The 27,423-nt window shown below is 37.9% G+C and overlaps 1 protein-coding gene across 1 annotated transcript in view; it reads left to right on the forward strand.

Moving 5' to 3' along the window:
* LOC309635275 (uncharacterized protein) overlaps positions 1–15,826 on the forward strand; it is a 114,496-nt gene extending 98,670 nt beyond the window's left edge. Inside the window, exon 4 of the mRNA XM_082406302.1 lies at positions 3,632–15,826. Coding sequence (XP_082262428.1) covers positions 3,632–3,771 — 140 coding nt within the window. The 3' untranslated portion in view covers positions 3,772–15,826. The remainder of the gene's footprint in view (positions 1–3,631) is intronic.
* Positions 15,827–27,423: the final 11,597 nt, after the last annotated feature.

Raw genomic sequence — 27,423 nt, forward strand, 5'->3', positions numbered from 1 at the left:
CTTCAAGGGGACCACTTAAGGAATCTGATATATATGTAGCTAGACATGTATATATATGTGTGTGTGTGTGAATATATATGTATATTATGTATATGATAACATATATATGAATGATTCATAATATGTATGCATATATAATATAAATGTGTATTTGTGTGTATATACTTATGTATTCTCTGCAGTTGGAGGAAATTGTAAGCTTGTGCTTGATTCACACCTGAGAAAGTGTGACCTGCTGGTGGTGGTGTCCGGCAGTAAGAGGCTGTGAGTTGTGTTATTGGAGACCGTAGTGGGAAATTTGCAATAAGCAGCCAAAAAAGAGGCACTGCCTGGGTAAAGGGAGTTGTTGTCAGAGGGTCCACCCAAGAGTCTCTACAAGATGCCCAGGGAAAGAAAGAATCAGTGTTAACAGAGTGTAGAGCCATATAGAGTGTAACAGTACCAGTCAAGACCTGTTCTCAAGGCATTAGGAAAAAAAAAACTGCTGTCAAGTGGAAAGAAGAGAAGGCAACCACCTCTGTCTTGGCCTGGGTTCCCTAAAAAAGAAAGTCCTATTGAAAGCTTATATGTTAAGACTGTATTGGAAGGTGCAATCTCAATATGGCAAGATCAAGGGAACAGGGAAGTAAGGCAGGCAGGGAAAGAGGAAGTTCCTATACCAGGTGGCACATCACTGAGCATGCTATAGCTTCACCAGGACGCAGAGCTGGTTGCTTGTTCCTAGGGCATCTCTTCCAGACAGGCATTGTGGAGCCACTGTTCCTTAGAATATTCCCTCAATAGAAGTAATCGAGAGGCATTCGCCTGCTGGTTTTTACCCATATCTGGTCACTCTTTGGTTCAAGTTCAACTCCTGAGGCATTAACTTCCCTACTTTTGACCCTTGACTCAGGTTGTGTGTTCAGGCCCCTCTGGACAGCCACTAGGAAAGCCAGACCTTGTGCCTTGCAATGCATGGCTTCCTCATGAATGTGGAAGTGGGAGGAGAGTCAGAGTCTCCACAGGTCCAGTTAGGTGGGATTAAGTGCAGAACCAGTGCGACTACATCATGGCCGACATGAAGAAGCTGAAAAACCTAACACGGTGTCAGGGTATGAGGCAACAATGAAGGTTGCTGAGGCTGCCCTCGACTAAGTGGCTGAGGTTTCAAAGGCAGGTGGGGCAAGAGGAGGTGCCTCTCTGAAATCCCCCTCTTCAAGGAGGGAGGAGGAACAAATATTTATCTTTGAACAAACCTTGAAAGTTTGTTTATTATGTTGTCGGGACAATTTTACATATTGAACTGAGGCTGAAATAAGAGAATTTATTATGAGAATCTATCTATGAGAATAGATATCTATGAGAATCTATGAGAATTTTTACTAACTGAAAGAAGAGTCATGGAATCTGCCTAGTTTTTATCCAGGGGCATGGAAGGATTATCCTCACTGAAGACATTTAAAGAGATAATAAAATTAACTTCACAAATGTATCTTAAGATTTCTGCACTTTCAAGTCATTGATTATGCTCCAAGCTCTTAAAATGAACTTTATTCCATTATCTCTACTTCTTCACTTCCCATAGCTTCCTCATGCACCACCATTATTCTTTAGCTCAAATCACTTCATTCGAGCTGCTCAGACTAGTATTACCACTAATGTTATAATTGCGCAAACTGATAGCTCTTTTAAGTCCCAATATCACTTGTTTTCTCTGCAGCTTTTGTCTGTGCTCACCATTATTTATTTTTTAATATTCTCCTGGGTCAGATTCTAAGATACAAAGCTTCCTGGTTCACTTTCCACCTCCTGGATGAGTCCTTTGAATCTCCTTCTTCTTCTTTTATACCCACTCCCTCTTCTATACCCAACTTTAAAAAAAAATTAATGACCTTTGGGGTTTACTCCTCAGCCCGTGCTTTCTTGACTCTGTGTCTTTCCCCAGGATGAGTTTTCTTTTCTCTGCCAACCCTCAGCAATTATGAACTCAAATCCCAGAGAGCTCCTTATCTATAGGACATCTCTCTTTCAAATTCAACATGTCCCAAAACTGAACTCTTCATCTTTTACTTCCAAACTGGCTACTTCTTCTGGAATTTACTATCTTGATTTATTGTACCATTAATCACCCGACCGCCCCCCCCCCCGCCCCCCGCTGAAGTCAGTAACCTGGGAATGATCTCAGACTTCTCATGGACCTTCATTTCCACATCAAAGCAATCACCGAGCCCTGGAGATAAAACCTCATGAATCTATCTGTTCCATGTCATCCTCACTGCTACTACCTTAGATTAGGTCTTCAGTGGGTCTGACCTGGATGTTACCTTAGCCTCCGACAGCATATTCCTGAAACCATTTCTATTATTTTAAATTTTGGATCTGTGCTATCACAAGAGTCGTCTTTATAACTTTTTTCTAAAAATAAAATTATAAAAACTCTTCCGACCCTCTTTGGTCTATAAAAGAAATGACAAATTTCATAGCAGTGCAGTCAAAGCCCTTATGATCTGACCACTGTTGATCTACTAGTTTTAGAATAAGAGAGTAATATGACAAACACAGAGCATGTACTTTACCATCATCCAGTCCTGGGTTCTCATCCTGGCTCTGCTACTCACTGTCTGTCTGACCATGAGCAAAGTAATAACCCCTCTGAACTTTGGGTTTTTCATGGGCAAAATATGGGTCAGTGTATATAACCATGGTGAAAATTAAATGGAACCATGTATGTGATGCATCAGCACATAGACAATGCTCAATACATTTTCCTTTCCTCCTTCCCTCATTTTATTCCTTTACCTTATGTGGCAGCATGCTGGTATGCATGAAATACCTTGAATCTATTTTTTGGTTCTATCCATTTATGTCATATAATATTCTCTCTAAGAGTAACTCCCTCTTTCCTGCTGGAAAGTTACTTCTCATTCTAGAAGACAAGGCTGCAGGGTCACTTCTGCAAAGCACCCCCTAACACCCAAGACAAACGTAAACACTCCATTCTCTTTTTAAAACCTCTTTCCATATCTTGTCCAGTTGCCAAGTCAGCTCTTATGTCACTGTGCCGTAATAATGAGGCACTTGGGCATGATGGGTACATAGCCAGTCACGTAATGCTATTCTTAAAAGCTGCCATGATACCAATACAAATAAAGAAAAATGCATAAAAGGACCTCTGAAATGATCTTCTCATTATTGTGAAATCATGCATTGGCCAATTGTTTGCATGGTTGTCTTTACCATTAAAAATGAGTGTGGGAAATTTGTATGGGATTGACTGAAAATTATTATGTTTTATAAAACAAGACTTAGGAGGAAAGGCTAATTGTACTGATATTACTCAGTCCAAAGAGGAGGTAGAAATCATTGAATAACAACTCTCAATCATGATGTGTTTTAACATAGAGGAGACAACTGGGCATTTTCTGGCATCAGTGAGCACCAGATGATTGTGAATAGCGTAAATTGCCACAGGAAATGTAGATACAGAAACAGAAAAATTTCTTGAGGGTGAAAGAGACTAAATAATGAAGTATTTCTTCCAAGTGGCTGTGACAATTCCTCAATAACATCTTTCCAAGTTTGTTTAACAGTGATTCCTCTTGAATGCCGGAGAATGGACCGGTTTGCTCATCTAGGTCTTCTCCACCCGCAGGATCCCATGAATGCCATCAAATAATGAAGACTTCTCTCTTGTGCAAATGTAAGTATAATAAGTTTTTCTTAAAGCTATTAAACCCTTTGTATTGTAAGCAGTACTTGCACCAGGGGAGACTAAGGTTCACAGATGGATAGCATAAACCCATATAATTATACTACATATCTGCAAATAATTAATTTGGCTTTGTGCATGTAATTTGTGTGTCATTGCCCAAACATTCCCTTACAAAAATACAACTCAAAATGTGCTGAACGGGGTGACAAGCTTTTTAGTCGTCGTAGTGACATATTTCCAGAATAAGTTACAACAGACCTGAAAGTAGACAGTTGGCCTGTCTTCCATGGGGCCTAAGAGTAGTTAATAGGTGATTGAGGAGTGATTGTAAAGGCGAAGGGGTTCCAGACAGAAAATTGTCACGTCATGAGCCAACAGTGTGTGGGAAGTTGGCAGCCAGTCAGATGGAGACTAAACTGGGCTTTACTACTGCTCTTTACTTCCAGTGAACTGGAGACACGCATCTCCTAATGTGTTTTCTCTTTCCTTTCCTTCCTACTGATGATTATGACTCAGTATGGCGACTGACCAACTTTTCACTTCCACACATTCTGATCTGACTTCCAACCCCCCTCCCTTGCTCTAATACAGTTTTGCCCCAGAGCAGTGGCTTAGTCCAAATCTGCCAATGGCAGCATGTTATCTGCTCCTAACATTCTTGGACTGGGATCAAAATGATGTAACCCTGCAGGGAAAGTTCAGGACTGCTTTTTGCAGCTATACAGCAGCTGCCTGCTGACTATAGAACGTTGTAAGAATGGGCTCAGTGGTTCTTAACTAGGGGCAGTATCACCCCTGATGGGGTTTGTATTTGTATGGGGGCCTTTTGGCACCATTGATATTTGGTAGCCAGAGATGCAAATGTCTTGTAACATTTGGGACAATTCAGCATCACAAAGATTTGTTTCACCCCAAAAGCCAATAGTGACTCTACTGAGAAGCAGGTTAGATTTAGAACTGCCCCAATATTGGCCTGAATAGCCAGGAAGCAACCTAAAGGCACCTTGCCTCTTTGCCCAAGGAGATTCTGTGTGAAAGAAAATATGGTTCTATATTATTTGCCTGAGAACCAGACCCTTATTATAAAAGGGGACAATTAATTTCATCTAGGAACTTGAGATCATAATAGGAGATCTAGACCCAGAGTCTGTTGAGGGCTTTGAGCATTTCTACTTTTCCAGTCCAATAGGAAAAAAAACAAGTGCATTTGAGAGGTAAGTGCCGTTTAGTGAAAATCCCCTGTCTCATAAGAGATTTAGAAAGCTCTATCTTTGAATACCTCTTCAGCACTTATTAGCTGTGTAACCTTAGCCTATGGGCTTACTCCTGAACCTCTATTTTCCTATCCGTAGGAGTGTTATTGTACCACGTGGGTTGGTGAGAAAATTAGTTTAATGCTTAAGTCCCACCACAGCATATTGGTGCTTGAAAAATGGTAGCTAGCTAATAATAATAAGTAATTATTAATGTTAGTAATAGTGTAATTATTCAGAGTAAGCAAAATTGAAACCTACTATCTGAGTCCAACTGATATTCTATTCAATGTCTTCTGTAAAACAAACATAATACTTAAGCCTTGATGAGATGGTAAACAAGTAACACTCTTTGGCAATAAATGTACAAAATATGTGTGGGGGAGGAAATGTGGTAAAGAGGAAATTACTTTGGTTTCTGGTACTATTTTTTCTTTATATTAATTGTATGGCTCCTTCCCATCCCAGGTCTTGTTGCCTTTAACTTTAAAAGCTGAGAACCTCTTCGGGGGCTAAAGATTAAATTATTCACTGTTATAATACTATCCTTTAAAACCCTCTACTGTGAGTTTTGTTGCTGTGAGCTTTCATTTAGAAGAACTATTGTGTAATTAGCAGCATCTTGGTATAATTCAGTTTTGGAGGGTGAGAACATTGAAACCATGGGCCCTTGCTCTATTCATCCATCATGTCCATCTATGTACAAGAAAGAGCTATACTACGTTGAAGTACAAATATTCTTAGGGAAAAAAAAATACAGGGCTCAACAAGATGACTTTTTGAATTCATATAAGACAAATAATTGTCCTGTGTCATTTATTCCTATCAATTCCAGATGCATGCAAAGATTTACCAGACTTTTCAGTAGTTGCTTTGCTGCTCTTGTCTCCAGTGAATCTATAAGAAGGTCTATTGTTCTCCTGAAACATTACTCTGTTGCCCATTCTGCCCTACATGGCCGAAATTTTCAGGTACAGTGGTTGTTGATGTGGTGCAAGGGCGCTGTCCTAGCTGCATAAGTGGTAATACAATTTTAAGTTCTCTAACAGATACTTAGCAGATGCCGATCTAGTTTTCAGTTGTACCTAAAGGGATTTGCTAGAAACTTCTTTAAATAAAATAGGACAATGCTTAAGAAAAGGCAACTTTCAAGTTACATGCATGTCCCAGAGCCTTTCCTCACAGGAGCCTTAGACTTAAGAGTTTGGCCCCTTCCACGGCTGCCTCATTCATAGCCTGTGTTCTTGATTCACAAGAATAGAATATATGTTCTTTCTCCGTAAGTATCAAGTGCAGGATCCCAGTTGGTTTAATAAGCCATTTATAAAACATTGAAAAGCTGAAAAATTGGAAAAATATCTTTGGGGGAATATTGGTTGATTAAGTCAATTATCCAAAAAGAATAGCATAGAAAAATATACAGTTCAATTATATATAACATAAATTATTAGTGTTTTATAGTAATTATGCATAACATTCAACATTATTATTATATTGTTATAATAATGTGTTATATTATAATTTCATATTTAGATTTAATGAATAACTAATTGACCATGATTAATCATTTTACTCATTTTAAATAAAGGGAAAGAGTTATTGGTCAATGAATTCAGGTGATCAGAACATAAAACTTTATTGTCTACCTGAACATGATTCCTGTGGAGGTAGAGACAATATTCTCAGTACACTGACTGCACTTCTGTCCCCAGAGTTGTATTTGCATTCTAAAACATTGGAGAAGGTGGAGCTAAGGCATTGGGAAGGAGGGGTCAGCAATCTGGTCCTTACTGTTGTTTGTCTATTTATGCAACACTGAACCAACTGTCCCATCTTGTCCTTAGAGCTTGCAGACATCTCTGAACTATCTTCATTTCTGTCTGCAGGGTCCCTTCAGATTCTGGCACAACTGAGGTTTGAACAGGACTGGTTAAAGTGCTAGAACTCTTAACCAATTCATTTTAAGTGACTTTGCGATCATTATGGTGTAGCTGCCACTTTTGACATTAACCGTGACTAAAGAAATTGTGACTGTGAACAAGAATGAAAGGGTCTGATTGTATTAGGTGCCAAAGCATAAGATACCACCTAAGAAAACTCAGAACCATTTGGGAAGAATTTTTTGAAGGCTAGATCAGGCAGAAATAGAACCAGATCATATTGATGATTACTGTTGTTATTACCTTATCTTACTCAGAGGTTAGTATAGTCTGTGAAATATGAGTTTAACTCATCTTTCTAAAAATTCATAAGACAAAAATGGTACATATACAATGGATAAGAGGGAATTTTCATCAAACTTCCAGATCTCAACTCAATTCCTTTAAAAAAATTGTCATGTAATTCCAAGATCCTTATGTTTTCAATCCCCATGGACAGCTCTTCAGAAATTCATAAAGATGTAAAATGTTTCAGAAGAGATGGAGAATGTTCAGAACATGAGCAGGCAAATTATCACTTGATAGGTGATGAGCATTGTGAGAAACAAGTTTGCCTTTTTTCATTCCTTTCCTGGTTATCTTTCCCATCACATAAGGAAGAAATGAAACACCAGAAAGACTCAGGTTATCATCAGCTACACTGGTTCCTGTCATTGGTTAAGTATTAATTTAAGAGCGCATCCTTCATAGAAGAAGCTGCTTCCTGACCCACCGTTCCTGGTGCATACATTTTGAGCTGTTTCCCAGGCATGCCACAAAGCAGGAGGAGTTTCTTGGTCACTGTGGGGCCTGCTCCTCTAAAGCAGGAGTTTTCAATCTTCATTGTTCTGGTTGCAGAACCCTTTGTTTAAAAGCCCAAGATGTAAACCAGATGAACACAGAGCTGCTCTGTTTGAAGCAGGCGCTTGAGGGGGCTCACTGTGTCGCTCTTTCACTTCTCCGAGGGCTCTGAAGACCCTTGCTCTATAGCAATTCTAACTTCCTTATTAAAATAAAATTCAGGAACACCATGGGCTTTCCCTGGAAGGAGAATGTCCACGTGGAGAAGCACAGCTTACTGAGTGTCTCTGTCTCTGCTTCCTTTAGTTTTACATTTGATTTAGTCCCATTCCCACCTTTGTGATGTGCTCCTATTAAGCCGTTGGCCCTGGGCTTTTCTTCACAGACATGAGAAGGAAGTGATTTTCTACTACTGAGAACCAAGGAGCCACACTCTTAAACTGTAAGCCCAAGAAGGATAGAGACTGTGTCTGTTTTGTTGAGGGTTGCATCGCTGGGACATAATGCTGTGCCTGGCACATATTGGGCATTCAATCAATATTTGTGGGCTGAGTAAATGAGGGGGTAAAGGAATAACCAGTGGGGGAAAAGCACAGGGAGTTCAGGAGATAAAAAAAGTGCAATCAAAGAAGTATGTATTTTTCTAGAGCTGTTATGGCAGCCTTGACACTAGGCTCATGAACTTGTCTCATCTCATTCTCCATTTTGAGTCAGATGGCCCCAAGGGGCCCTCACAACTTTACTTGGACTGTTATGACTTATTTCTTAGCCAGTTTCACTTAGTACCATCTTAAAACTACCCAACGGGAATGGTTTATATACTCTTCTCTATGGCGTACCTTAGTACACCCACTATTGAGACAAAGGTAGTCTGATGCTTTCCCTCAGTTAGTGGAAGGCACTGCTTTACTTTATGTTTTTTTTTCTTTATTTTTGCTTGTTTGTTTTGTCTAAGAAGTACTAGAAATGACCTCATCTATCAGATTAGCCCATTCCCCATACGTAGTAGATGAGCTTGGCTCTTGCAGTCCTGAATATATAACTGTATTTAAATACAATTCATTATAATAAGAATGGTATTTATAGATTAATAGTAGCAAAATGATCCCCTGATATCCACAGAAAGCACTCAGAATAGGGGAAGGGTCATTGGAGGGTGGAGTAAGCTGAATAATGCTCCCCCAAAGGTATCAGTTTCTAATCTCTGAAACTTGTAAATGTTACCTTATAAGGGGGAAAAAAGAAGGCCTGTGTAGATGTGATTAAGTTGAGAATTTTGAGATAGGGAGATTATCCTGGACAATCAGGGTGGAGCTTAAATGTAATGTCTTATAAGAGAGAGGCAGAGGGAGGTTTGATACAGACAATAGAGAAGAAGATACACATGCAGAAGAGAAGGTGATGTGAAGACAGAGGCAGAGACTGGAATGATGAGGCCACAAGCCAAGGAATGCTGGCAGCCACCAGAAACTGGAAGAGGCAAAGTATTGATTCTCCCCTAGAGCCTTCAGAGGGAGTGCACACCTAGTCAGTCTTTGATCTTGGCCTAATGACACTGATGTTGGAGTTCTGGTTCCCACAATGGTGACAGAATAAATTTTTATTGTTTGAAGCCACCAAGTTTGTCATAATTTGTTTCAGTAGCCACAGGAAACAAAAAGAGAAATGTACCCTTTTAAGATTTGCTATTACATGCTCTTAAAGCTGCTCTTTGCCAAGTGTTTCTGGGTCTAGGAACATATGAATGTATATACACTATTGGGATTACCAGCTATTTCTTGTGGTTAAATTTTGCAGGGGGTTTCCAAACGTTAAAAGATGAGAGAAACTTTTGAAAGGCCAGTCACCATAAAGAACAATTCTCGTCTGTAAAAGTTGAGAGAAGAAATGATGCGACTGAATTTGAGGAGAGCACTCTGAGAGCAAACAGTGGGATTGAGGGCAAATAATTACGATTATTCAGGGGACAGACTTCTTAGTGGGATTAGGCAACTAGATGCTACTGGGGTGATGGGGAAGTGGACTAGGGGACTTAACTGTTAAATGAAATATGATATTTATAAATTAATGCTAGGGTTGGGGGACTTCCCTAGTGGCGCAGTGGTTAAGAATCCTCCTGCCAATGCAGGGGACATGGGTTCGAACCCTGGTCTGGGAAGATCCAACATGCCACAGAGCAACTAAGCCCATGGGCCACAACTACTGAGCCCGTGTGCCACAACTACTGAAGCCCGCATGCCTAAGCCTGTGCTGTGCAATAAGAGAAGCCACCGCAATGAGAAGCCCGCACACCACAACGAAGACCCAAATGCAGCCAAAAATAAATAATTAATTGAAAAAAAATTTTTTTTAATGCTAGGGTTGGTGTTACCTTGATATGCAAGCCCTCTCGTCTTTGCAAGCAATGAGCCATGCTTGCCCTCACATAGGTAAATAACTGGTGAATACCTGTGAGAGCCAACACTCAGTGCAGGAGGCACTTGTTAATAGTAAAAGGCACCAAACATTGACACCCCTGGTTGGATAGCCCCTCTGTTGTTGAACTTTGAAGCATCAGCCCTTAGAGCCCTCAGTTCGACTCAGGCCAACCTTTCTCCTCTGATGGAAGAATGAGCAATTTCTGCTGCTTGCTAAATGTGCCCAGTTAGTTTGTGGGCAGGAACAGATGACCCCTTCCCACCAAATGCATCCTTTGACTTGCCCACAGGCCTTTATGGTCTCTTTAACTTGAGCTATTCCAGTGGTGTGTTCATGGATACATCTACATTCTCATGAGTTTTTTTCATGACTCAGAACCTTCTTTCTAAGAGACCAGGCTGGGGTAAGGCATCAGTAAGGCATCTTTAGCCTTAAAGCAGAACAAAGACATTGGTCTTTCTTTAGAATCCTGTTCTAGCCAGGCTTTCTGTATAAATTATAGATGTGAAAGCTCCTCTAAATGTTCTGGGTAGTAGAAAGTACATAATAGTTATCTTGACATTTTAAAGCCATCTGTGCATAAGCTTTAAATTCTCATTATGTCATATAAAAAGGAGAGTGTTCACACATGGGCACTTATGATTTCTAACTACTTCATAGTTCTGGAATTCGGAGAAAAGTTTTTGAGATGGAAACTAATCATGTGAGAGACTTCCCAAAATCTTTACATTTGCTTATAATTTCTATAGGGCTCCTCTGCTTTTGTGGTAAGGTAGGACCCTCCAACTTGCCACATAACTTGCTAATTTTCTCAATTGATCATAAGTTTTTTATACTTCTATATTCCAGAAAAATAATTGTGTTGTTATCACTGTGGTGCTGATGAGTAAAGCTTAGTCTTACTATGATCCTGTAAGATGTTTGATTTCCTCTAGCTTTTGAAGTTCATAAAATTACAGTTTCCAGCAATGTTTTAATATTTCTCTAAAGAAACAGCAAAGACATAAAACTCATGTTTGTTTGATTCTGCTCTGTACTACAGGCTTTCAAAATTCAGCATCTCTGGAACTCCAGAATTCCCCAATCTAGAAGATGAATGGCTAATTGGATCCTAGTACGTAAGAAAATACTAGCAAAATAGCAGTACATACCAAATATTTCTTTTCATGATTCTAAAAGCAGTCAAAACATATTTGTGCTTCTAAAACAACAGTGAAGAGTATGCATTAGATTAACAGTCTTTCATTTGTTAGTAATTTTGTTACATGCTGCTTGGAAGAGATTAGTTAAAGATGTTATTTCTGGAAAAGAGGGTCCGAGACAGCATAGCATCCTAGTAAGACATACTAAATTTTTTTATTTCCTCATTCATTCATTAATGAAATATTTTTCTTAGTGGCTACTTTGTGTTTGATAATATGGTACATTTTTGCAGAAGAATGCAGTGAAACAGTGTGTCTATGTCAACCTCTGCTGTTAAGGAATTTATAGGATTAAGATGCAGTGTAGATATTAGTATAAGTACCACAAAGACAATAATTATTAACATGTATTGAGCTCTATGTGTCAGGCAGAAGATATTAACAATAAAGTATCTTTTCCTTACAATAATATCTAAGAGAGATAAAAATTTTCTGGTTTTATGAATGAGATTTCTCAAGCCTAAGACTCCATGGTTTAGTAAATTGTGGAACTGGCATTAAAACTAGGTGCTTTTTCTCTAGAGCCTGGCCTATGCTAATATATCACTCTGCTAGAATGCTCCTCATTACAGTTTATAATTAAGTACAGTGAGAAGCATCGAGTTAATTAAGCTTCATTTTAAGAGGGAGATATCATTTAAGATGGAATCAGTCACCAAAAGTTTTGTTAAAGAGGTTAGCCTATGACTTGGATAAGCTTGGGTTTGAGTATGAAAGAAGGTGAAGGAGGTGTTTGTAGGTTAAAGGTACAGAGGTGAGAAAGAGTGAGGATGGTCAAGTAGATCAGAGTGTATACATATACATGGGGAAGTAATGGGAAGCTAGGTCCCTCCCCGCCAACATTTTATTATAAATCTTTCCAAATGCACAGAAATTAAAAGAATTGTGCAGTGAACATTCATATACCACCACCTAAATTCTACACTTATTTTTAGTATATTTGCTTTATCACACATCTGTTCATCTATATATCCATCTTTCTATAAGTCAACCCATCTTACTTATTAATTCATTTCAAATTAAGTTGCAAACATCAGTACACTTCACCCCTAAATACTTCATCATGTATATGAGTAAGTGGGTTCAGTATTTGTTTACAGTTATTTTTTTAAGTAAAATGTATATACAATGAATACACATAACTTAAATGCACCATTCAATGAGTTTGACTACTCACATACATTTATAAAACAAGCCTCTATCAAAATACAGAATTTTATCATCACTCCAAAAAATTATCTTGTTTCTGTTGTTGGTTAGTTTTTGTAACTGCTGCCTCAGAGGCAACCAATATTCTGATAGTTGTTGACCATAGATTTGTTTTGCCTTTTTTTTTTTCACTTAGCATACTGTTTTTGAGATTCATTCATTTTATTGTATCAGTAGTTAATTCATTTTTACTGCTGAGTAACTTTCCTTGTATGAATAGTTTGTCCTTTTGTCTACTGATGAACACCTGGGCTGTTTTAATTTTAAGGCTATTATGAATAAAAGATGCTATTAATATTCCTGTGTACAGTTTTCTTTCCTTGGAAAAATACCTAATAGTGGAACTGCTGTATCATAAGGGAGTTGTGTGTTTAGTTTTATGAGAAATTTCCATATCTCTTCTCAGTTTCCATTAAAAATGTATAAAAGTCCTGCTTACTCCATATTCTTGCTAACATTTAGTATGGCAGGCAGAAGCTAAATGGCAAAAACTAAATACTGACTAGGTTGTGAAGGAACCAGGTTTTGTGGCTAAAGGCTCCATCTTAATTAAGTAGCTGGGAGTCACTGAGGAGTTTGATCTAGAAGATAGCCTAGGGAATGTGGTGTTTGGTAAGATAAGCTGGCAGTGGGGTACAGGACAGTTTTGAAAAGTAAGAAATTATAGATAGAGGCTAGAAGGTTGTTGTAAACATTTAGGCATGATCTAATGATGATTTAGACTAAAACCAAGTCAGTGGACATAGAAAATTTTAAAAATGAAAAACCCTATGCAGAAGTAATTTAAAGTATTTGGTGCCAACAGAGGGGTATGTGAAGAGACAAAAAATGCTAAAGTGGGTGTAGGAAAAATGGTATTACCATTAGTAATTACAGGCAAAGGGAGAATTGGTTTTGTGCTTATCTGATTATTGATTATATGTACTCACAGACCAGTAAAACAGCAATCTTCATTGGGAGGTTGAAGGAATAACACTGGAATTAGGTAAAGGTCAACTATGGAGATGATCTCTACTGCCTACACAAATTTGCTTAGAAGAAAACAAATTCATGTCAGTTATTGTAGAAGCCAAGAAACAAGAATTTACCCACAAAGGACCATCTAATATGAGTTTCTTAATTTATACTGTACTTATAATATTTACACATTCTGTCTCTTCTGTCTGAAATGCCTTTCCTTGACTGCTCTACCTTGTTACATTAACTTAAAAGACCTAGTTGAAATATTGCCTTATCTGTGGATTCTCCCCTGACTCCTATGGCATTTCACACTCACCTCTATCACAGAATTTACTGTGCCATCTTGGAATTTTATGCATCTTATGCTTCTGTTCTTGCTCTACTGCTCCCTTACCCATGTTAGATACTTAGATGCATAAAAATATTTGCGAATGAAGGAGGTTCTTCAAATTTTATCCTCTCTACTTCAAAATGTCTGTTTCTTCAATTACTCTCTCCTCTTTCCTCCATTCTTCCTTTCCTTCAAAATTAATCTTTTCTCCCTACTGCTCTCTATGTACCTATCATATGTGCTTTGATTGTATACCTTCTATCTATTCTTTCTTTAGTATCATTGAAAAATTCTTTGCTCATAATGCATGTTCTAATATTCTCCATCCTAAAATAAAGTTTTCTTTTTGGTACCCCTTTGAGTTATTCTCCTAGGTCTCTCCTTCCTTTTCCAACTAAGCTTCTAGAAAGAGTTGTTTCCACTGCTTTTTCTAGTTCCTTTCTACATACTCCTTAAAAACCATACTTTTGTCTATTGCTCTACCTGCTCTATGAAAACCATCTTCTCAAAAGTCATGTACAACCAACTGGTTGACAGATCCAATGGCTTTGAGTCTTCCTCAAATTCTTCAACATCTCTCAGTATTTGACAATGTTGAAAATCATCACGTCATTGGAATTCTTTCCTTTGTAGACTTCCTTAACATTCTGCCATCCTTAACATCTACTATGTGACAGGCACAGTACTAGATTCATTGCAAATGTTATCACATTTGACCAAAGTAGAGTCTTCTCCATTCTCTTCCTTAAAAACAGAATATTGTCCAAAGTCCTTAGCTTACTTCAAATGTTCTAACAGTTGTTTTTACAAAATTTTATTAATCCTTTCTCCTACTGTTCTTTCAATCCCTCTAAATCCATTCTGCTGTCACAGTATCCATTACAACCTACACCCACTGAATGTATTCCTACTAATTATAGGAATAGTAGTGATACTATTTTTCTAGGGCTACTTCATGCTCATGTTATATTGTGTGTGTATGTATATCATATAATTTAATTATAAGAACAAATTTGTGATGTACAACTATCCCTACTTTACTAATAAAGAAACTGAGGCTCACATAGGTTAAATAGTAAAGATTACTGGTATATAATGCACAGAGGAGCCACATATAACTGATTTACACATTTGCTTAATTGTTGTTTTGAGAATGTTACCTCTGTCTTTACCCATTCTCTTTCTTCTGTCAGAATGTCTTTACCCTACGCAAGGATATCGTATTATCTAAATCTTAATCATCTGTCAATGTCTATTTGGAATGCCATCTCTTCTGAGTAGTTTTATTTTCCTTGATTTTTCTGACTGGAAACATTTTTTTCCCTCTGAACTCCCGTAGCATTTTAAAAAACTACTAATAGGCTTTATTGTTTAGAATAGTTTTAAGTTTACAAAAAAATTGAGCAGAAAACACAGAGTTCCCATGTATTCCCTCTTTCCCCACATATAGTATTCCATAATATTAACATCTTGCATTAGTGTGGTAAATTTGTTAGAACTGATGAAATAATATTAATTAATACGTTATTATTAACTAAATGCATACTTTACATTAGGGTTCCTTCTTTGTTTGCTGCCTTCTATGGCTTTTGACAAATGCATGAAATTATATATACACCAACAGGATCAGACAGAATTTTTTCACTGCCCTGAAAATCCTCTATGCTCTGCTGATTAGTCCCTCCCTCTCCTCCGTAGTTTTACCTTTTCCAGAATGTCATGTAATTGGAATCATACAGTATGCAGCTTTTTTAGATTGGCTTCTTTCACTCAGTAATGTGCATTTAAGGTTCCTCCACGTCTTTTCATGGCTTAATAGTTATTTTAGTGCTAAATAATATTCCATTGCCTGTATTACCACAGTTTATCCATTTACCTACTGAAGAACATCTTTGTTGCTTCCAAGTTTTGGCAGTTGTGAATAAAGTTGCTGTGAATATCCATGTGCGAGTTTTTGTGTGGGCATAAGTTTTCAATTCATTTGGTTAAATACCAAGGAGAGCAATTGCTGGTTCATATGGCAAGAGTATCTTTAGTTTTGTTAAGAACCTGCCGATGTGTCTTTCAAAGTGCCTGTACCATTTTACATTCCCACCAGCGATGGATGAGAGTTCCTGTTGCTCCACATCCTTCTCAGCATTTGACATTACCCGTGTTTTGGATTGTAGGCATTTTAAATGTGCAGTGGTATCTCACTGTTGTTTTAATGTTCAATTCCTTAATGACATATGATGTTGAATGACTTTTCATATGCATATTTTCCATTTGTATATCATCTTTGGTGAAGTGTCTGTCAGATCTTTTGCCCATTTTTAAATTGGGTTGCTTGTTTTCTTATTGTTGAGTTTTTTTTTTTTTTTTAAATAAATTTATTTATTTGTTTATTTATTTTTGGCTGTGTTGGGTCTTCGTTTCTCTGTGAGGGCTTTCTCTAGTTGCGGCAAGCGGGGGCCACTCTTCATCGCGGTGCGCGGGCCTCTCACTATCGCGGCCTCTCTTGTTGCGGAGCACAGGCTCCAGACGCGCAGGCTCAGTAGCTGTGGTTCACGGGCCCAGTTGCTCCGAGGCATGTGGGATCTTCCCAGACCAGGGCTCGAACCTGTGTCCCCTGCATTAGCAGGCAGATTCTCAACCACTGCGCCACCAGGGAAGCCCCTTATTGTTGAGTTTTAAGAGTTCTTCCTATATATTGGATACAAGTTCTTTATCAGATAGGTGTTCAGCAAATATCTTTTCTCCCAGCCAGTACCTTGTCTTCTCATTCTCTTAACAGTGTCTTTTATAGAGCAGACATTTTTAAATTTTAAGGAAGTCCAATTTATCAATTTTTTTTCATGAATTGTACTTTTGGTATTGTATATAAAAAGTCATTGCCAAACTCTAGGTCACCTGGATTTTCTCCTACTTCATATTTTAAAAAGTTTTATAGTTTTGAGTTTTACTTTTCAGTCTATGATCCATTTTGAGTTAATTTTTGTGAAAGGTGTAAAGTCTTTGCCTAGATTCATTTTTTGTTTTAACATCAGAACATTCAGTTGTTTCAGAAACATTTATTGAAAAAACTATCCTTCCTCCACTGAATTGCCTTTGTTCCTTTGTCAGAGATCAGTTGACTATATTTGTGTGGGTGTATTTCTGGGCTCTCTACTCTGTTCCATTGATCTATTTGTCTAATCTTTCACCAATACCACACTGTCTTGATTCTCATAACATTTTAAGTATGTTACTAAGCAGTTTTCCCGTATATTGTGCTATTTTTGAACCTGACTTGTCTGGCCAAATAAACTGGATGCTCTTTGAGGACAGAATGTCTATCTGATTTTTCTTTCCTATTTCTCCTAGTACAGTGCTTTGCATATAATAAGTCAAAGGAAGTATTCTATGATGCAATGTTCCTCTACTTTATAAACATTTGTGGAATTTTAAACAAATATATAGATACTACTGAGATTTACAGATGAGGAGCTCATGTATTTATAATTTAAAAATCCCATTGGATGATTCTGATCCTCAGCCAGGATTGGAATTGTGAAAATAGCAGGAGTTAAATTTTGGTTTAGACAAATTGTTTCACCTCTTTGAGTCTCCATTACCTCCTCTGAAAAATAGAAGCATCTCTACCTTACCATAAAATTTAAAACAGGTTATTATGTGGAAAGCACCTTGCATAGTTTCTAGCACATGGTAAGCAATTAATAGATGTTAATTTCTTTCTCCATTCTTTAATTTCTCAAAATACAATAATTATTAAAATATTTTAGATATAATATATACCAATTATTACATTAATATATATGTTATATTATATATTGTGTGTATAATATATACTATATCGCATATTATACCATGCTATAATATATAATTTATTTATATATTGGTATACATAATAGAAGTATTATATTAATGTAATATTTTCTTCTTTTCTTAGGATGTCTTTCAAAGCTTTCCTGAGTCCTAGTCTATATCTTTTTTATTTCTGCTGGCCCCTCTGTCATGCAGTCCCTGAGAATCCATCACTAGAGTGACCTGCACCATTGTCACCACTTCCCATTGTCAGTCCTACTTCCTTTCTTCAACTCTGTCACTCTGTGTATGAGCCTGCCTGCATATATTCCTTCCTTTCTGTTGGGTTAGATAGCAGAATATAAATGCTGTCATAACCATATATTAGAGCAGCTCTTTAGTTCCTACCATAAATGCTCTTTACTAAAACACAAGAAGCAAACCCAACTAAAAAATACCTAAGCCACACAAACAGTATTTTGAAACAAAATCACTTTTTATTAAGATAGTTTTATATTTCATTTAATCATAGACAGCAGAAGTAAAATAACCTGCTCCCCACCTAACATCCCCTGATACATGTAACAAAGAACATCTTATTTATATACAGTTGTTGCCCAAATACCTGTTACATATATGCAATTAATTAAAGACTTCAACATATATTAGGCAGCTACAAGCACCAAATCTTGTGCCGTTTCTGGGAGCAGTTTTAGACTTTAGTCTTGAGGAGCTTTTAGTCTGGTGAGGAGAGCCAGATGTAAAAAATGTGGTCTCTTTTCTGTGATGCTGTTTAATAGATTAAATTTTGGTATCAGACTAATGTAGCACATAGAAATGCTTTTTCAAACTTTTATGTGCTTACAAATCTCCTGGGGATCTTGTTAAAAATACCCATTAGGTTGAAAGTGGGATCCAAGATTCTCCGTATCTAAGTTCCCAGGTCGTGCCCATGTTGCTTGTCTGAGGACCAACCATGGATTGACTGGCAAGAGTTAGGATACTCTGTCAGGCTGGCATTTGAATGCCATTCATCAAGTGTGTCATCTTAGGCAAATGACTCATCCTCTCTAAATCTATCCATCTAAAAGAGAGAAAGTAAATACCTACCTCACATGATTTTAGAAAATATTAATTTAAATAACACATAAACCACTGACTGTAGAGCTGACACATAGAGACCATTATTGTGAGCTCCCCAGATCCTTCAGGTACTTCAAAAGCATTTTTTTGAGAAATTTTCAGGTTCTTCAAAAGTATTTTTCTTTTAAAGTATTGGACTTATAATCAGAATACCTGCATTCAAAGATTAGCTCTACCATTTATCAGTTATGTAACTTGAAGCAAGTTAAATCACTCTTCAGTGCTTTAATCTTTTCATTCGCAAATAAGGTTAATAAAACCTTAATACAGGGGTGTAGAAAGGATTAAATGAGCCAAAGAATAAAGCTAGTTTATAAATTATATGTATAAGATATTCTGTTTAAACACTTTCTTGATAGTTAAAATTTATCAATTTTTTTTCCTTTTTAAATTCTGGCAACAAGGACTGAGAAAAATGAAAAGAATTGAGCAATATTATAGCAAAATGATTTCATGGGGAATGTAAACAGAGTCTCAAGATGCAATGAAAGCATTAGACAACTCCAGCCTAATATAAAGTGACAACTTGCTAATTAACACCAATATTGGAAACACCATGTTTATAGACCAAATTTCATAAATAACAAAAACATTGAATGTACTTTTAATCTAGTTGCACAGCTGTACAGTATTTATTAAATGTAGATGTAAATTAAGTTTACATCTCTAGAGATTCTCTCTAACTTTATATTTTAGTTGAATAACAGAGTTAATTTATCAAAAGATGATAGAGCTGCCCCGTTAAGCATGTGGGAAATAATTTAATGATTTTGTTTTTTAAAGGGCATGCAACTGAATATTCATTACTTGCATATTTATTTTTAAAAAGTTATGTGATGGCATTACTCAAAATATAACAAAACAAACACATTTAAGAAAATTATTTTTTATTTAAAAAAATTTTTTTACATCTTTGTTGGAGTATAATTGCTTTACAATGGTGTGTTAGTTTGTGCTTTATAACAAAGTGAATCAGCTATACATATACATATATCCCCATATCTCCTCCCTCTTGCATCTCCCTCCCACCCTCCCTATCCCACCCCTCTAGGTGGTCACAAAGCACCGAGCTGATCTCCCTGTGCTATGCAGCTGCTTCCCACTAGCTATCTATTTTCCATTTGGTGGTGTATCTATGTCCATGCAACTCTCTCACTTCGTCCCAGCTTACCCTTCCCATTCCCCATGTCCTCAAGTTCATTCTCTATGTCTGCATCTATTCCTCTCCTGCCCCTAGGTTCTCATGACTTACTTCACTCTGTATAACAGTCTCTAGGTCCATCCACCTCACTACAAATAACTCAATTTCGTTTCCTTTTATGGCTGAGTAATATTCCACTGTATATATGTGCCACATCTTCTTTATCCATTCATCTGTCGATGGACACTTAGGTTGCTTCCATGTCCTGGCTATTGTAAATAGTGCTGCAATGAACATTGTGGTACATGACTCTTTTTGAATTATGGTTTTCTCAGGGTATATGCGCAGTAGTGGGATTGCTGGGTCATATGGTCATTCTATTTTTAGTTCTTTAAGGAACCTCCATACTGTTCTCCATAGTGGCTGTATCAACTTCCATTCCCATCAACAGTGCAAGAGGGTTCCCTTTGCTCCACACCGTCTCCAGCATTTACTGTTAGTAGACTTTTTGATGATGGCCATTCTGACTGGTGTGAGTTGATACCTCATTGAAGTTTTGATTTGCATTTCTATAATGATTAGTGACGTTGAGCATCCTTTCATGTGTTTGTTGGCAATCTGTATATCTTCTTTGGAGAAATGTCTACTTAGGTTTTCTGCCCATTTTTGGATTGAGTTGTTTGTTGTTTTGATATTGAGCTGCATGAGCTGCTTGTATATTTTGGAGACTAATCCTTTGTCAGTTGCTTCATTTACAAATATTTTCTCCCACTCTGAGGGTTGTCTTTTTGTCTTGTTTATGGTTTCCTTTGCTGTGCAGAAGCTTTTAAGTTTCATTAGGCCCCATTTGTTTATTTTTGTTTTTATTTCCCTTACTCTAGGAGGTGGGTCCAAAAGGATCTTGCTGTGATTTATGTCATAGAGTGTTCTGCCTATGTTTTCCTGGCCTTACATTTAGATCTTTAATCCATTTTGAGTTTATTTTTGTGTATGGTGTTAGGAAGTGTTCTAATTTCATTCTTTTACATGTAACTGTCCAGTTTTCTCAGCACCACTTATTGAAAGGACTGCTTTTCTCCATTGTATATTCTTGCCTCCTTTATCAAAAATAAGGTGACCATATGTTTGTGGATTTATCTCTGGGCTTTCTATCCTGTTCCACTGATCTATATTTCTGTTTTTGTGCCAGTACCATACTATCTTGATTACTGTAGCTTTGTAGTATAGTCTGAAATCTGGGAGCATGGTTCCTCCAACTCCGTTTTTCTTTCTCAAGATTGCTTTGGCTATTCGGGGTCTTTTGTATTTCCATACAAATTGTGTAATTTTTTGTTCTAGTTCTGTGAAAAATGCCACTGGTATTTTGATAGGGATTGCATTGAATCTATAGAATGCTTTGGGTAGGATAGTCATTTTCACAATGTTGATTCTTCCAATGCAAGAACATGGTATATCCCTCCATCTGTTTGTATCATCTTTAATTTCTTTCATCAGTGTCTTATAGTTTTCTGCATACAGGTATTTGTCTCCTTAGGTAGGTTTATTCCTAGATGTTTTATTCTTTTTGTTGCAATGGTAAATGGGAGTGTTTCCTTAAATTCTCATTCAGCTTTTTCATCATTAGTGTATAGGAGTGCAAGAGATTTCTGTGCATTAATTTTGTATCCTGCTACTTTACCAAATTAATTGATTAGCTCTAGTAGTTTTCTGGAAGTATCTATAGGATTGTCTATGTATAGTATCATGTCATCTGCAAACCTTGACAGTTTTATTTCTTCTTTTCTGATTTGGATTCCTTTTATTTCTTTTTCTTCTCTGATTGATGTGGCTAAAACTTCCAAAACTATGTTGAATAATTGTGGTGAGAGTGGGCATCCTTGTCTTTTTCCTGATCTTAGAGGAAATGGTTTCCGTTTTTCACCATTGAGAATGATGTTGGCTGTAGGTTTGTCATATACGGCCTTTATTATGTTGAGGTAAGTTCCCTCTGTGCCTACTTTCTAGAGGGTTTTTATCATAAATGGGTGTTGAATTTTGTCAGAAGCTTTTTCTGCATCTAATGAGATGATCATATGGCTTTTCTCCTTCAATGTGTTAATATGGTGTATCACATTGATTGATTTGCGTATATTAAAGAATCTTTGCATTCCTGGGATAAACCTCCTTGATCATATTGTATGACCCTTTTAATGTGCTGTTGGATTCTGTTTGCTAGCATTTTGTTGAGGATTTTTGCATCTATGTTCATCAGTGATATTGGCCTGTAGTTTTCTTTTTTTGTGGCATCTTTGTCTGGTTTTGGTATCATGGTGATATTGGCCTCATGGAATGAATTTGGGAGTGTTCCTCCCTCTGCTATATTTTGGAAGAGTTTGAGGAGGATAGGTGATAGCTCTTCTCTAAATGTTTGATAGAATTTGCCTGTAAAGCTATCTGGTCCTGGGCTTTTGTTTGTTGAAAGATTTTTAATCAAAGTCTCAATTTCAGTGCTTGTGATTGACCTGTTTATATTTTCTATTTCTTCCTGGTTCAGTCTTGGAAAGTTGTGCTTTTGTAAGAATTTGTCCATTTCTTCCAGGTGGACCACTTTATTGGCATATAGTTGCTTGTAGTAATTTTTCATGATCCTTTGTATTTCTGCAGTGTCAGTTGTTATTTCTCCTTTTTCATTTCTAATTCTATTGATTTGAATCTTCTACCTTTTTTTCTGATGAGTCTAGCTAATGGTTTATCAATTGTGTTTATCTTCTCAAAGAAGCAGCTTTTAGTTTTATTGATCTTTGCTATTGTTTCCTTCATTTCTTTTTCATTTATTTCTGATCTGATCTTTATTTCTTTCCTTCTGCTAACTTTGGGGTTTTTTTGTTCTTCTTTCTCTAATTGCTTTAGGTGTAAGGTTAGGTTGTTTATTTCAGATGTTTCTTGTTTCTTGAGGTAGGACTGTATTGCTATAAACTTCCCTCTTAGAACTGCTTTTGCTGCATCCTATAGGTTTTGGGTTGTCAGTTTTTCCTTGTCATTTGTTTCTAGGTATTTTTTGATTTCCTCTTTGATTTCTTTAGTGATCTCTTGGTTATTTCATAGTGTATTGTTTAGCCTCCATGTGTTTGTATTTTTTACAGATTTTTTCCTGTAATTGATATCTAGCCTCATAGCATTGTGGTTGGAAAAGATACTTAATACGATTTAAGTTTTCTTAAATTTACCAAGGGTTGATTTGTGCCCCAAGATATAATCTATCCTGGGGAATGTTCCGTGAGCACTTGAGAAGAAAGTGTATTCTGTTTTTTTTTGGATGGAATGTCCTATAAATATCAATTAAGTCCATCTTGTTTAAAGTATTATTTAAAGCGTGTGTTTTCTTATTTATTTTCATTTTGGATGATCCGTCCATTCGTGAAGGTGGGGTGTTAAAGTCCCCTACTATGATTGTATTACTGTCGATTTCCCCTTATATGGCTGTTAGCATTTGCCTTATGTATTGAGGTGCTCCTATGTTGGGTGCATAAATATTTACAATTGTTATATCTTCTTCTTGGATTGATCCCTTGATCATTATGTGGTTTCCTTCTTTGTCTCTTGTAAGAGTCTTTATTTTAAAGTCTATTTTGTCTGATATGAGAATTGCTACTCCAGCTTTCTTTTGATTTCCATTTGCATGGAATATGTTTTTCCATCCCCTCACTTTCAGTCTGTATGTGTCCCTATGTCTGAAGTGGTTCTCTTGTACACAGCATATATATGGGTCTTGTTTTTGTATCCATTTAGCCAGTCTATGACTTTTGGTTGGAGCATTTAATCCATTTACATGTAAGGTAATTGTCGATATGTATGTTCCTATTACCATATTCTAATTGTTTTTGGTTTGTTATTGTAGGCCTTTTCCTTCTCTTTTGTTTCCTGTCTAGAAAATTGCCTTTAGCATTTGTTGTAAAGCTGGTGTGGTGGTGCTGAATTCTCTTAGCTTTTGCTTGTCTGTAAAGGTTTTAATCTCTCTGTTGAGTCTGAATGAGATCCTTGCTGCATAGAGTAATCTTGGTTGTAGTTTTTTCCCTTTCATCACTTTAAATATGTCCTGACACTCCCTTCTGGCTTGCAGAGTTTCTGCTGAAAGATCAGCTGTTAACCGTATGGGGATTCCCTTGTATGTTATTTGTTGGTTTTCCCTTGCTGCTTTTAATACTTTTTCTTTGTATTTAATTTTTGATAGTTTGATTAATATGTGTCTTGGCATGTTTCATCTTGGGTTTATCCTGTATGGGACTCTCTGCGCTTCCTTGACTTGATTGACTATTTCCTTTCCCACATTAGGGAAATTTTCAACTATAATCTCTTCAAATATTTTCTCAGTCCCTTTCTTTTTCTCTTCTTCTTCTGGTACACCTATAATTCGAATTTTGGTGCATTTAATGTTGTCCCAGATGTCTCTAGACTGCCCTCAATTCTTTTCATTCTTTTTTCTTTATTCTGCTCTTTGGTAGTTATTTCTGCTATTTCATCTTCCAGGTCACTTATCCATTCTTCTGCCTCAGTTATTCTGCTATTGATTCCTTCTAGAGAATTTTTAATTTCATTTATTGTGTTGTTGATCATTGTTTGTTTGCTCTTTAGTTCTTCTAGGTCCTTGTTAAACATTTCTTGTATTTTCTCCATTCTGTTTCCAAGATTTTGGATCATCCTTACTATCATTACTCTGAATTCTTTTTCAGGTAGACTGCCTATTTCCTCTTCATTTGTTTGGTCTGCTGGGTTTTCACCTTGCTCCTTCATCTGCTGTGTGTTCCTCTGTCTTCTCATTTTGCTTAACTTACTGTGTTTAAAGTCTCCTTTTCACAGGCTGCAGGTTCGTTGTTCCTGTTGTTTTTGGTGTCTGCCCCCAGTGGCTAAGATTGGTTCAGTGGGTTGTGTAGGCTTCCTAGTGGAGGGGACTGGTGCCTGTGTTCTAGTGGATAAGGCTGGATCTTTGCTTTCTGGTGGGCAGTACTGCATCTGGTGGTGTGTTTTGGGGTGCCTGTGATCTTATTATGATTTTACGCAGCCTCTTTGCTAATGGGTGGGGTTGTGTTCCCTTCTTGCTAGTTGTTTGGCATAGGGTGTCCAGCACTGTAGCTTGCTGGTCGTTGAATGGAGCTGGGTCTTAGCATTGAGATGGAGATCTCTGGGAGAGCTTTCACCATTTGATATTACGTGGAGCCGGGAGGTCTCTGGTGGACCAATGTCCTGAACTTGGCTCTCCCACCTCAGAGGTACAGGCCTGACACCTTCCCAGAGCACCAAAACCCTGTCAGACACACAGCTCAGAAGAAAAGGGAGGGAAAAAGAAAAAATAAAATAAATTTATTAAAATAAAAATTATTACTCAAAATAAAAAAAATTAAAAGTAATGGAAAATAGAAAAAAAGAAAGAAGAGAGCAACCAAACCAAAAAACAAATCCACCAATGATAACAAGCGCTAAAAACTATACTAAAAAAAACCCCGAATAGACAGAACCCTAAGACAAATGGTAAAAGCAAAACTATACAGACAAAATTACACAAAGAAGAATATACATACACACTCAGAAAAAGAGAAAAAGAAAAAATATATATATTTATATATATATTTAAAAAAGGAAGAGAGCAACCAAATCAACAGGCAAATCTGCCAATGATAATGAACTCTAAATACTAAACTAAGATAAACATAAGACCAGAGACAAATTAGATGCAGAAAGCAAACCCCAAGTCTACAGTTGCTCCCAAAGACCACCGCCTCAATTTGGGGATGATTCATTGCCTATTCAGGTGTTCCAGAGATGCAGGGTACATCAAGTTGATCGTGGAGATTTAATCCACTGCTCCTGAAGCTGCTGGGAGAGATTTCCCTTTCTCTTCTTTGTTCACACAGCTCCCGGGGTTCAGCTTTGGATTGGCCCTGCCTCTGCATGTAGGTCGCCTGAGGGTGTCTTTTCCCACCCAGGCAGGATGGGGTTAAAGTAGCAGCTGATTAGGGGGCTCTGGCTCACTCAGGCCGGGGGGAGAGAGGGGTATGGAATGTGGGGAGAGCCTGCAGTGGCAGAGGCCGGCGTGACTTTGCACCAGCCTGAGGCGCACCGTGTGTTCTCCCGAGGAAGTTGTCCCTGGATCACTGGACCCTGGCAGTGGCGGGCTGCACAGGCTCCCAGCAGGGGAGGTGTGGATAGTGACCTGTGCTCGCACACAGGCTTCTTGGTGGCTGCAGCAGCAGCCTTAGCATTTCATGCCCGTCTCTGGGGTCTGTGCTGATAGCCGCAGAGCTTGTTTAGGCGGCGCTCTGAATCCCCTCATCCCAAAACAATGGTCTCTTGCCTCTTAAGCAGGTCCAGACTTTTCCCCAGACTCCCTTCCGGCTAGCGGTGGCGCACTAGCCCCCTTCAGGCTGTGTTCATGCCGCCAACCCCAGTCCTCTCCCTGGGATCCGACCTCCGAAGTCCAAGCCTCAGCTCCCAGCCCCCGCCCATCCCGGCAGGTGAGCAGACAAGCCTCTCGGGCTGGTGAGTGCTGGTCGACACCGATCCTCTGTGTGGGAATCTCTCCGCTTTGCCCTCTGCACCCCTGTTGCTGCGCTCTCCTCTGTGGCTCCAAAGCTTCTCCCCCCGCCACCCCCCGTCTCCGCCCGCGAAGGGGCTTCCTAGTGTGTGGAAACATTTCCCCCTTCACAGCTCCCTCCCAGAGGTGCAGGTCCTATCCGTATTCTTTTGTCTCTGTTTTTTCTTTTTTCTTTTGCCCTACCCAGGTACATGGGGAGTTTCTTACCTTTTGGGAAGTCTGAGGTCTTCTGCCAGCGCTCAGTAGGTGTTCTGTAGGAGTTGTTCCACATGTAGATGTATTTGTGGGGAGGAGGGTGATCTCCACGTCTTAGTCCTCTGCCATCTTGAAGGTCTCTAAGAAAATTATTGAATTTTTGTTAGTTTTGATGAAAAATAATATTTTCAAAATACATTTGTTTAAAAACTCATGCACATAAGTTGTGTAAGAAACTGTGTTGAAGGTATTTTGGGTTTAAAATTTATGCCTATGAGCTGCTTCAATACTTTATTCTAAAATAATACATTAGTGTTTAGAACTTCACAGTGAACACGTAACTCACAGATTCTGCTCTTTATTGACATTTGACAGTGTCTTTGAGAAATTACCTTAACATATTGTATTCTGCCTTTGCCCTGCTACGTTTGGAGCAGGTGCTGCTAATCTAAATTCTTTAGAAAGGAAAACTGTTCTTATTGACTACATGTGGCTAAAAATGAAATCTGGAAAGCTTTGTCATTCAAGGGGTGCCTGTCTCCACCCCAATCTTTGTCTTGATTATGTGCTTCTCTTCCCAGCAGCTCCCTTCCTCTGCTGGGCTGCTGCACACTGCACAGATGTTTCTCCTATTGCTGCTACATGGTGATTTTTCAAGCAGTTTCATAGACAGATATTTCCAGATGTGTTCCCCCATTTCTCTGCATAGAACTTTTCTCCTTACAAAGAGCAGATCGCACTGCCTCTCAGGCTTTTGATCTATTGACTATAGAAAAAACAAACAGCACTCATTGATGTTGTGTTTTGGG

The sequence above is a fragment of the Balaenoptera borealis genome, assembly GCF_965194805.1.
Source record: "Balaenoptera borealis genome assembly, chromosome: 9".
In the NCBI taxonomy this organism is placed as follows: domain Eukaryota; kingdom Metazoa; phylum Chordata; class Mammalia; order Artiodactyla; family Balaenopteridae; genus Balaenoptera; species Balaenoptera borealis.